This window comes from Pezoporus occidentalis, unplaced genomic scaffold (assembly GCF_034315485.1).
Source record: "Pezoporus occidentalis ecotype Australia unplaced genomic scaffold, CSIRO_AGI_Poc_V1 ctg26, whole genome shotgun sequence".
NCBI classification, from domain to species: domain Eukaryota; kingdom Metazoa; phylum Chordata; class Aves; order Psittaciformes; family Psittacidae; genus Pezoporus; species Pezoporus occidentalis.
In genome coordinates this window covers 3,883,721-3,895,869 of record NW_026914502.1, presented here as the reverse complement: position 1 = coordinate 3,895,869, position 12,149 = coordinate 3,883,721, and the positions used below count along the sequence as shown (strand labels likewise).

Below are 12,149 nucleotides of genomic sequence, written 5' to 3'. Positions count from 1 at the left end.
CTCAGTACATTACTGTAACTTCTAATGACCTCCAGGCTTTATCAATTCCCCTTATGTGAATCAACAACCACGACATTCAGATATTAAGGCATTAACGAAATAACAAGAAAGCAGTAAGGGAAATCCACGGTAGGGTGGAACATCAACATTCTCTCTCTTGATTTATCTCTGCAGCACTTCAAGTTCTGTTTTTCAACTAACCCTCCTGCAGACAAGCCAGACTTAAGTCTGTGGAAGACGTGTTCACACTGTTCAATTCTGTGCCTTACATTATGCAAAAGTCTATTTAGGGACTTTAAATGTACATAAGGGAGCAGAGATACCACAGCAGGACCATTTGAAGCTGTTAAAATGTACCAATATTGTTTGCATATTGACAGGTGACTGGATTGATCCTTTGTGGTTATTATAAATGCATCCTTTTGGCTACTACAGAGGAATACTGCATTTGCTCACTAAAAAAAATGTAATAAATGCTTAGAATTGAGATTTAAGAAGAAATGCACCTATAAACCACTACTATTTCAGTAGACTGCCTGAAACCTCTGAAAACATCCAAAGGATATTACTGTACTGTGTAATGTTTATGCATAAACAGGCTTTTGAAAGACATATTTCATTTAACCAGAAGACCCCATCATCTTCTAGTCCCGGATGTTTTATTTTGTACTGAAACTTTCCATGCTTGATGATAGTCCAAGGAAGACATTCCTGTAGAGTCTGAGGAAAATACTTTCTTCCCTATAATTAAAGATAGTTGAGCTCAGATATTTTCTAAAGCATGCACAACAGAATCTTCCTCTTAATTATACCTCCAATAAGGCTTGCACAACAGCTAGCATAGAAAACAGTACTATATCTACTTTTTATTAAATAAACAGTAATGAATTGTATCCCACTAAAGTGCACAAAGTACATTTCATAAATATAAAAGTATTTTCATGCTAAATTGTTACAGTCCTTAAATGATATTAAAGTTCTGTTGTTCTGTCTTGCTGTAGAGTTAATTGCTTCAGTTACTATCAGTTTAACTCCCCAGGCAAGGGAAGGAAAGGAAAAATAGAGAAAGGCTTTTCAGTGTGGCTAAACTAAAAGGCTAAAGTAGTTTACTCATACCAGATCTCTGATTTATTACATAGTTTATCTTATAACCTCAAAAGCTGAAGTGTACGCTTCCTACTGAGAACCCAAAAATGGAGCAGCAGATTCATTTCTATTTCCTTAAGGATTTAAAAGTTGATTAGTTTTCATGAAATAAGGAATTACAATAAAATGAGAATTTGAGTTACTTCTGTCCTCCTTCCAAAGCAAAAGTCATGTCCATGTGCCATATTCCTCATTGTTCTAAATGCTGGACCCTGCACCACAAATCTACCATGAAAAAGGGATTGGGCTACAAATCCCTGTGTGTACAAAAAACACTACAATGAAGAAGCTGAGGAAAGACTGTTAAACCATACCCATCTGAAAAGAAATTAAAAACTTTAGGTTATTAAATCCTACCAAATCTGGATTAAATGGTGGAGAATACTGACATCATCCATCTTGTATATTCGTCCAGAATACCTACCACTTCCAATTAGACTTTTACTTTAGTGCAGAGGGAGGTAGCTTTAGTCTCCAAAACTACTTGACATATATATATATAACTGCTAACATTGATTGCTGTTACACTTTTCATTACAGCAAAACAAGGAAAAAAGAAGATAGTGAACTCCCTGCATTGCAAGAGGGTAAAAAACCCTTTGAACACAAAAACCATGAGAGACCGCCTCCAAGAGCTCAAACTGAGAGCTAAGGAACTACAGATAGCTGGAGAAAACAATGATGCAACTGTACAAGAAGAAGAGCAGGAGGAGTTTGAACAGCAGGCCATTATTTATGAACAAGAGCCCATAACTGAAAGGCACTTGCATGAAATCCAGAAGCTTCAGAATGACATCAATAATTTGGCAGACGAAGTCCATAAATTCAGTCAACAGCAAAAAAGCCTGGTATCTTCAATGAGAAGATTCAGTGTTCTTAAAAAGGAATCTAACATCGCAAGAGAAATAAAAATTCAAGCAGAGCACATACGAAAGAGTTTGGATGAACTGTCAAAAACAGTGAAAAAAGCTGAAAGCGAGCATGGGCCATCACGTGCCCCAGTGAGAATTCTAGCTTCCCAGCATTCTTTCTTATCCCAGCGTTACCTGAACGCTATGCTCGCATACAACGATGCTATAAGTGCTAAGCAAGAGAAATGCAGACGATTTATTCTCCGTCAGCTTGAAGTAGCTGGTAAAGAAGTACCTGAGGAAGAAGTCAATGACATGCTCCAACAAGGCAAATGGGAAATCTTCAATGAAAACCTCCTCACGGAAGTCAAAATTACCAAAGCTCAGCTTTCAGAGATTGAACAGAGACACAAAGAACTAGTCAATCTGGAGAACCAGGTCAAAGATTTGAAGGAACTTTTTATCCAGATATCAGTTCTGGTGGAGGAGCAAGGGGCCATGATCAACAACATTGAAATCAGTATGAACAATACTCAAGAATACACTCAAGTATCTAAAGAAAAATTTGGGCTTGCAGTCAAATATCGGAAAAGAAACCCTTGCAAAGTGTTATGCTGCTGGTGTTGTCCATGCTGCAAATGATGAAAGAAATACACTGTTTGAAATATGAATGGCTCCTATTTAGTAAACGGATTTTGTAAAGCAGCCTCAGGATCCCTTGATTGCTTAATTTTCCTTTCCATTTCCCTTTCCGTAGGGTTCTCAGGAAAAACTGCATCTGTTTTTCCAAATAGACTTAAAAGAATGGGAAGAACACTATTTTTTTTTCCACAGAAACATATGAACTAGGGTGAAAGATTATAGGACACAAGTGACATTTTTTTGCTCTTCTACCCAAACTAGAACAATGAGGCAACAAACTACCTGTGCTTTTGGAAAGCATTGAAGATATTGTTAATCTCAAAACCAGGGTTCATAATAATGGTTTAGTTACCTTTTACAAAATAATAATTAGCATTTCTAATTAACTTGAGGGATTTTAGAAGTCATATTTACTTGGTTCAAATCTAAGGGGGTTTTCTTCCATGAATCTGAAACCCTCCACATGCAGGTTTCTGCCCTGTAATCCATCCTTTTTGGAACTGAATGACAGATAGTGCTCTAACACAATTTAACAGAAAATAATAATGGAACTGAGACAAAAAAAAAAGTTATTTCCAAAAAGAAAAGAAAATTGCAGCATACCACGCTAAACCCAGACACCAAACCAGGAATGTATTTCTGTACTACATCTGGGTACAGACAGAGAAGTCAGAGCAAATAGCATAGCAATTCTGCCAGATGCTAAGTGATGCTAGATGTCTTTAACTGCATCTAGTAAAAAAACCCATATATTAAAAGTCCATCTACTATCAAAAGGCACTACTGAATTATTTTCACATTGCAATATTTATCAATAGTTGGATCCTTTCCATTGCAGCCTAAAATCTCAACTGAAATTATTGTATGTTACCAAAGCACAACCAGAGGTCTGAACCTTAAAGTGAAAAGGACTCTTTACACAGTAATGACAAAATTAGATAATGGCACCGATACTATTCCGTTAAATGATTTCCCTTAACTGTAAGGGAAGCTACTTTAATGTTCCAAGGGCAGAAACTAGCCAATAAGCAATACAGGCAAAAAAAGCTGCTGTTGCCAATATGCCCTTTCAGACATGTATATGTATTTATGTGTATATAAATGTATATAATACTTACAAATCTGCAGTACACAGAAACACCAGCCCTCCTTTTCCTGTTTTTTCTTCTAGAAAAAAAACCAATGTTCATAACCCTTTCCTTCTCTCCTGGCCCCTTCGAGAGAAGGGCATTACTGTATGTCTGTGAAGGATTACTGCAGTCAGTGTTACAGAAGAGAAAACTAAAATACAACCTGCTTGCACAGTATCCCCCATGCAGAAGTGTTCACACAAGCTTCCTTATCTGAGAGAGAAATGTGTTCCTGGGCTAGCCCTTCCTCTTCACACAACAGATATGCTTCTTTGAAGTGAACTTGGTCTTGTTAAACAAGAGCTGTACTTTAAATCCTGGAAGAAACCTTGAGTTTCACTAAGACTCAGGAAGACAGCTGCCTGCACATACACAAGCCAATAATCCATGTAGTTTTAAGCTGTATATTGGTTAGAAATGGCAGAAAAGAAACACAGAACACACTGCAGAAGAGAAAGAAAACCAGAAAGGCTTGTGAAAAGATTTTTCTTAATTTGAGATGCCATTAACTGAAAGTAAATGGCATTAGCTACAAATTACAATACCATCAGAACTGGATATTGAGCATTCAAAATGTTAACAGCAGAAATTTTGTAGAAACCATTAAAATGACTCTCCAGCAGTTGGGGTTTTTTTTTGTTCCATAGATATGCAGAAAAGCAAACACATAAACACAGAGCTGCTAGAGCTGTAATCGGAAATGGGGAATACTAATATCCATAATCCCTCATCACCAAACTGACAGGCAGAAATTAGCATCCTACTAAAAAAGATACTCGCCCAGCAATCTGGCATAAAAATATCAGCCATAGCACATGGACTTTTATTTCCTCTCACATGTATTTTATGTGAAAGTAAAAAGAAAAGGCAACAGAAAAATAAAACAAAGTTTGAACTTGTCTGCCTGTCTAAGCCTTGAGTATGCTGCCAGAAGAGATGACCCATGAACGTAAGAACTGCTCTCTACAACTCAATTTCCCCATACGTAACATTGATAACCTACTTAAGCACTTAGTGTTAAACAAGGCCTGCATGAGCAAAGCAAACATAAATTCCGTAGCAATACAGAACAGTAAAAACAATTGCCAAATATAAAGTTTAACATTTTTAAGTAATTTGTACTAACAGTCAGCCAACATCATCAGCACATGAGGAGAACTGTCTTAAAATGATACTGTGGTACCTCCATGGGTGGTGGTAGACACTAAGGTGCCACAGAACCAACTCAATTTGAAGCAAGTATCACATAAAAAAATACCAGAATTCTTATATTCCCATATTACTGTAATATAGTGTCTCATACCAATCTTATGCCATATTGCACAATTCAGTCTATTCTCTCTCCAGGCTATTGAGCTTCCACTTCTCCCTGAAGCTCAGGCCTGCTATCCACTCTTCTGTCAGGGGGGACAAGGAGCAAGAGTTGTCCTCATTTTTACTTTTCTTATGGCATTACTGTAATACAATCAATTGGCATAGAAAAGATGGCAAAAGAAAGAGAAGGCCAGTGACTCCAACTCAACTTTGCTCTGTAATGAAGAGCACATCTCATAGTCTTTAGTAACAGATCCTGTTCTTCATTATGAAATGAGACCCATCTACCCATGGTAATTCATGGCAGTATCTTGCTAGCACTACTCACAGTATAAAGTTGATTACAAACATGCCGTGACGTAAAGTGACATTAATTCCCAGTACTTTTCAGAAAGGACCGTTGCTTGTTTTGGCAGATGTAAAGCAAAATAGGAAAAACGTGCTGGGGAAATGTTCTATTTCTAGTCAAAGAAATAACTGAAATACTGGGAAAAGAAATAACATTAAAAAAAAAAAACTACAAACAAACCAAAAATACCACCCACCAGACAGATTTTCAACTTTTTTCCTTAAGGTTATTTAAATGTTACCATCAGAGATGTTTTTACCGTAGTGAAGCAGACCTCACAGTTATAATCAACATTATCTTTTTACAGGAAGAAGCACACAGTTATCTAAATCAGGAATATGTAATTTTCTAAATCTTTGAGGAGAAGGTATGTTTAGATGAAGGAACTACATGATTCCGCATGATTTCCCGCATGACATCCTTGTTTCTAAACTGGAGAGCCATAAATTTGATGGATGGACCACCTGGTGGATAAAGAATTGGCTGGATGTCCACATGGACAGAGTTGCGGTCAACGGCTCAATGTCCAACTGGAGACTGGTAACAAGTACTGCTCCTCATAGCAGCCTTCCAATATCTGAAGGGGGACTACAAGGGTGCTGGAGAGGGACTCTTTGTCAGGGACTGTAGCAATAGGACATGGGGTAATGGGTTTAAACCTAAACAGGGGAAGTTCAGGTTACATATAAGGAAATTCTTTACTGTGAGGGTGGTGAGGCACTGGAACAGGTTGCCCAAAGAAGTGGCAAATGCTCCATCCCTGGCGATGTTCAAGGCCAGGTAAAAGGACGGAGCCTTGGGTGACATGGTTTAGTGTGAGATGTCCCTGCTCAAGGTAGGGGGGTTAGAATGATCTTCAGGTTCTTTCCAACCCTAACCATTCTATGATTCTATGATCTGTTTTATCTATAATATCATATCAAAATCTGCCTACCCGAGTAGAAAAAGGTTTTTTTCCCCCACTACTTTTTCAGACCATTTTTGCAAGGACAGTTAGCTCCTACAATAGCTGCTGACCTATATCAAATTCATACTGTTAGAAGAGAGAGAGACTAAAACTAGTTTTAATTCATTCACTTCACCTGTTCTCAAAGGCAACAGACAGCTGAGTGGTTGTTGCACTATAACCAGACATAGCGTGTGCTTATTCAGCCAGAGATGAGATGCTGAATGGATGAAGGGAAGAGAAGGAGAAAGATGGTAAGACTTCAGGAACTAGTGACAGATGTCAGAGGATGGAAGAAAAGGTGAGTATATTAGGGAATGTGTTTATTCATTAGTACAGTTATATAAATTGTACTTCACTTCCTTTTGGAATTACTATTGAACAACCAATTTTCTAGAAGCATTCAACAATCACACTCTTCTTAATCCAACGCCTAATGTTCTGAACACCAGGAACTCTACAAGTAAAACAGGTTGAACATTCCAGTAAGCATTAATTTACCTAACAGGGAATGCAATTTCTTTTTCAAGTTTTTCTTTTGTATATGCTGTGGTAATCCATGGTATAAAGGTAGATTAGGAAGAGAATGCTGACAGATCAGAATTCTTGTCCAGAGGCAAATCTTTACCTCCTTACCATAGCTACCACTCCAGTATCACATTTTACCAAGTTTTATTAACTAAGAAGGAAAATATTATATAGAAGTTCATGAATCTACCTATTCTGTGAGAGAATGGCTCCAAACCTTATAAACTTTAACTTTCTTGTTTTTAAAGGCACGCACTGAAACAAAAGCACATGCCAAATACTATTACAGTAAGCCTTCTTTAATGAGATTTTGCTGATCATGTATCAGCAGCACCACCATGTGTTAAGCAAACAAGACATTTATTGCTGAGGGATTAGTGGTATGACAGAATATAATCAACCACTTACAATTCAAGTAATGAATGTAGGCCTAAATAGTAACAATATTTTTACACCACGTTGCCATGCCAAACTTGCAAAAACCTTTAACCTATCCTTCCATTTCGAGTAATATTAGAATCTTAAAGAGTTTAAAAAACCCCACACAACTAATGATTGAGAAATACCCCTGAGAAAGACTACATAAGATCTAATGTCAGATGCAGTGAATGGATTCAGTATATCACCCCATGCAAGTTGGGAAAGAGGGAGGGGAAAAGGGAAAAGGCTTTGCTCACTAGTATGATTCTACGACTGGCATGCATAAATACCTCAGAAATACTGTCAAACTAACTGCAATATTGCTTAGCACTGAAGTTACAGTAGCATTAGTGTTCTTTACACCTATGTTTATCCTACACATCAATACTTCTTTAGAGGATGTATCAAAGGTCAAAATTTACAACATTTCAGACCATTAGGAGAGCATTTCTTAGCATTACTTACACTAACACGGGTTTTCCTGATATCTTCGGGCTGTTTAAAACTTCTATCATGGCTTGCTTCGTTTCTTCCATTCTTGCAATGTCACTGGAATCCACAACAAATATTACACCGTAGGACTCAGCATAGTAATTTCTCCAGATATTTCGAATTCGTTTTCCACCTCCTAAATCGAAGATGGTGACTTCAAAGCGTCCCTGTTTAAGGTCAATCTTGGAAAACCCAACGGTTGGAGCCACGTCTTCAGGAGACTCTGCCAGAGTTCAAAGAAAGGCTTCAGTAAAAAGTGTCCTTAGTTATTTAAGGGGTTTTTACATCATGATTTGTGTAGCAAGATTAATAGTTTAAAGACATGGAGCAAACCAACCCCGTTAAGTGACACCATATTGCTAACCACATAGTTTTTACCTTAATATTTTCCCTCTCCTTAGGTAACTTCAAATTAGCACACTAGTGTATCAACCAGTTACTTCACATTAATTTAGATAAGGGCACTGGGAAGAGGGAGGGGGACAAAAAATTCCATCCTTTTTTAGATTGTCATGCCATATGTTAAAAATCTATAGATTTGTATTTAATACTTTTGCTTGCTGTCACCCTTTTCAGGGGGCAAAGAAACACCGTATTTGCCTCACATCACTAACCTCTCTACTGTAGGGATGAGTTACTTGGATCTCTCTGTTTTATGTGCTTGGTAGCACAAGGTGAGAGAAACAGATGTCAAATTCAGCTTGTTGAGAGGAAGAAATGAGGGCATGGTCAGAAGCACTGAGCTCTGAAGAGCAGTGCAAAAGCTAAATCACCATTAGCCTTCTGCTACCATGTTTCTCTTCTGAAAGAATCCTTTATACACAGCTGTGAGGGTATTTAGGACAGACCCCTTGGCCAGAACAGTGTAAGCCAAGACTCTACCAAGAGAAGGGTCTGGGACCCCCAGTTGTGGAAAACTACAGCTTCAAAACTCAGCAGACTTAATTCTGAAGAATGATTTGCATTGTGAACCGTAAGTATGGGCTCTTACCAAAGAGTACAATGTGAACATGAGGGTTGGTTAAGGCTGAAAGTTATTGATGGTGCTGAATATAAAGGGATATTGCTGAACCATCAGCTCCCATTGTATGGTGAAGTCTCCAATGATGAACAATCTTCAGTGTAAAAATAGGGTCTGCCATATAAGCTGCAGATCCATTCTGGCAAATATAACTTTGGTAACCATGCTGATTTGCCTAGGTTTAAGACACCCAAGCAGACATAACTGCAGCCTCCTCCTATAGTCTGTATGGCTGGTACACAGCCAAAAATACTGGTGTTATCAACCCTGAAGCCTAACTGAAGGTTCTGATCTCTGCAAGCAATGTTAAAAGGGACACCACACTATTACCCTTGAAAAAGATTTAACAGACCACTCACTACCTGGTCTACCTTAGCTCAACATGATGCGCAGTGGCCAACGAGCAGATGTGGAGCTTGCTCTGCTAGTTCTCCTGATCATAAAGCACAAGACTAGGAGTAGCTACTTTTTAAGTCACCCTAGGATGATTTATCAGATACCAAAATTCAGGATCGTCACGTTTCAAAGGTAAGATCCCTTCATTCTTTTATCATCTGCAGGTCTTCACAAAATAGGGCCTGTGACACGCTCACTTTGGCAACCACACATGTACCACTTTTGGCAGTACAATCACCATGTTTTCTTTCAACTATATGGGAGGCAGAGATGAATTAAGAGATAAAGCACTATTTAAAGATTTAAATGATAGAAAATTAGTAATTATACTCTCACTTTCAATGCTCCATGTAGATGATCAACAAATGAATTGCTTACCTCCTTGAATTCCTCGGACTGTAGCAGTTTTACCAGCGTTATCAAGACCCACCATTATTAGTGTCACCTTCCTCCATAAGGAGAAAAAACAAGAAAAAAACAAAAAAAGATATTTCAAACCTTTTTTTCCTCTACATAGACATCACTTATATTTTTTAATACACACGTAGAAAACTTAGCATAAAGTCGTAGAAAGCATAGGCAGCAAAATACAAAGTAGCAGGCATTGCTACAGTTGCGTATCTGGTGTTCAATACATCATAGAATCACAGACTGGTTTGGGTTGGAAGGGACCTTAAAGTTCATCCGAGTTCCAGTCCCCTGCCACGGGCAGGGACACCTCTCACTGAACTAGGTTGCTCCAAGCCTTGCCCAACCTGGCCTTGAATACTTGAACACAGATGGGGCAGCCACAGCTTCTCAGGGCAACCTGTGCCAGTGCCTCACCACCCTCACAGGACAGAGTTTATTCCTGCTATCTAAATCTCCCCTCTGTCCAACCATCTGGTAAGAACAGCAGACAAAGGCATGAAATGGTACATCTAATACTGGACTGTGAATTTCAAGTAAGATAACGATTTTGCTCTCAACTTTTATCTGCCTTTTGAAATTTAAGTTCACAGCATTGTAAATTTTATTATTTTTGTAATTTCATTTCCATTCCCCTGTATTTTTGCCATCTCTCTGCCTCAAAGTTGTGCCTGTATTAGGAATTTATTTCTACCTCAACCAGTGCATGTGAACAACACTATACAGTACCCAACACTTGTGTAGACAACATCAGATGTTTTAAATAAGTGGCACTGGTACTCATTGTGCCTTTGTTTCAAGCAGGAGAAATCTAAAGTGCAAATGTGTAAAGCAGTGGTGTTAAGTAAGTATTTTATATATGCAAACTGTTATACAGGTTAGAATTGATACCACGATAGGATTTTAAACAAAGCAAGAGGAAAAACATATCTACATGTATAGCTCAATTGTTCCCCTCATTCACAAAGACTTAAGAGTAGTCAAAAGAATTCACTTCTTTTTATGCCCCTTTAAGTGAAAGAATACTAAACCCATTGTTATTTCTGGACTCCAAACTGTGATAGCATCATATATGAAGTATAATTTATGATGGTTCTTTCAGAAGAGCCAAAAACCTCTGAGGAAAGAACCTAAAAATTAACAGTAGGATCTTAGAAAATTATACTTTAATGGTAGGCTAAACTCTGAAAAGCCATGGACATTTATAAACTTACAAGTGTCTATAATACATTGGTGATGTCAGAAAGTTATTCAACCCAATATAGTTCTTTGAACAGCATCACCTTCTGTAAAACCTAAGTAACGTAGCATTGAAGAAGACAGCAAATCGTTCTACATGACTGTGAAGTCTAAATGAGTGTGGTGCAGCTTTTCTTTCCCTTCCCCACAGTTTGCAAGCAGTTTGAAACAAACTGTGTACTACCTGTGCATGTCTGCTAACTGGAGGGAAAAGGATGCAGAATGTCAAAGTAAAAGCTACAGAAACAAACGAGAACAGCAGAATTCCATGGATTTTGCCACAGGATTAAAAGTCCAAAACAATATTATATAGCAGATAAAATAAAACACAGGTGAAATATAGTTTGGGAAGGTCATTAGAGAAACATAAAATACTTTCACATGTTTACCTGACAGGTTCCTGCCACCGTTTTAACCAGCTGCAGCAATTGGCCATTAGACTGAACATCCCTCTTCATTAGCCATCAATAGACACAAAAGCTACAGAAACAATGTGGACAGGCCAGAATAACGCAAGAGAGGCTGCAGAGGTCCAGGCGTTGTCTTGTCACTGCTAGCAAAAAGAAAGAAATGCATAGTTAGCCCTTATGTTTAACCAAGGCAAGCCATTTCCTTAGCAGCAGCCTGTCTATTCACAGTGAGTCATATTCAGTCAGTTCTACGACAGCCTCATGCTTCATCTCCCCCCATTTTACATATCTGGGCAGTAACACAGTACTCATACAAAAAGTAATGCAAGACTACTGCACACAAGGAAAGCCTGCAAGTTAGAGCAATAAGACACTGATATTCCAGTGCCTGCCTCACTAACACATCCCACAGCTCTGCTGGTTGACAAAAATATAAGGACCAATTTCAAGCATGAGTAAGGCTTGTAAGAACATTATGGGATAACGCATTAAGAGCAAACAAAGAATGTCCCACCTGTTCAATATAGCTATTTAACTGCTAATTTCTTTTACATGAAGAGATCCCACAACAAGGAAACTGGGTTCTCTAGTGAGTACTTTGAGGAGTTGGCACCTTAATGTATAGTAATTGTCAATAAATTAAATCTAAGTACCAAGCACTTCCATAATTTTACAATCCTACTTCCCACATTTCAAGCAGGATAAAGAAACACAGAATATTAATGTTGCTCTGTGGAACAAACAGCAGGGAAAAACTGTGTGATCACATGCATATTTATTTCTTTGTATGCACACTTAAGCTATGAAACAGTAAAGCTTACAGAAACCATGCAGTCAAGTGCACAACAATGCAAAAG

General features: G+C 38.1%; 2 protein-coding genes across 7 annotated transcripts in view; one reads left to right on the top strand and one right to left on the bottom strand.

Annotated features, from left to right (window-relative positions):
* Positions 1 to 11,483, bottom strand: part of ARL13B (ADP ribosylation factor like GTPase 13B) — a 34,011-nt gene extending 22,528 nt beyond the window's left edge. For 2 of the 6 annotated variants that reach the window (XM_062624002.1, XM_062624003.1), the window contains exons 1-3: positions 11,272 to 11,483; positions 9,614 to 9,680; positions 7,792 to 8,041 (exon numbers count right to left, since the gene is read on the bottom strand). In XM_062624002.1, the coding sequence (XP_062479986.1) occupies positions 7,792 to 8,041; positions 9,614 to 9,680; positions 11,272 to 11,340 (386 nt within the window). In that variant the 5' untranslated portion in view covers positions 11,341 to 11,483. Of the gene's footprint in view, positions 1 to 7,791; positions 8,042 to 9,613; positions 9,685 to 11,271 lie in introns of all 6 variants that reach the window. The other 4 variants (XM_062624000.1, XM_062624004.1, XM_062624005.1 and 1 more) reach the window with 4 other exon arrangements.
* On the top strand, positions 1,710 to 2,668 carry STX19 (syntaxin 19). The gene has a single exon (XM_062623998.1). It carries the CDS (start codon positions 1,761 to 1,763, stop codon positions 2,637 to 2,639), a length of 879 nt encoding a protein of 292 aa, XP_062479982.1. The 5' UTR covers positions 1,710 to 1,760; the 3' UTR covers positions 2,640 to 2,668.
* Positions 11,484 to 12,149: the final 666 nt, after the last annotated feature.

Coding starts and splice junctions, on each gene's coding strand:
- STX19 (XM_062623998.1), top strand. CDS start 1,761: ATGAGAGACCGCCTCCAAGAGCTCAAACTGAGAGCTAAGGAACTACAG.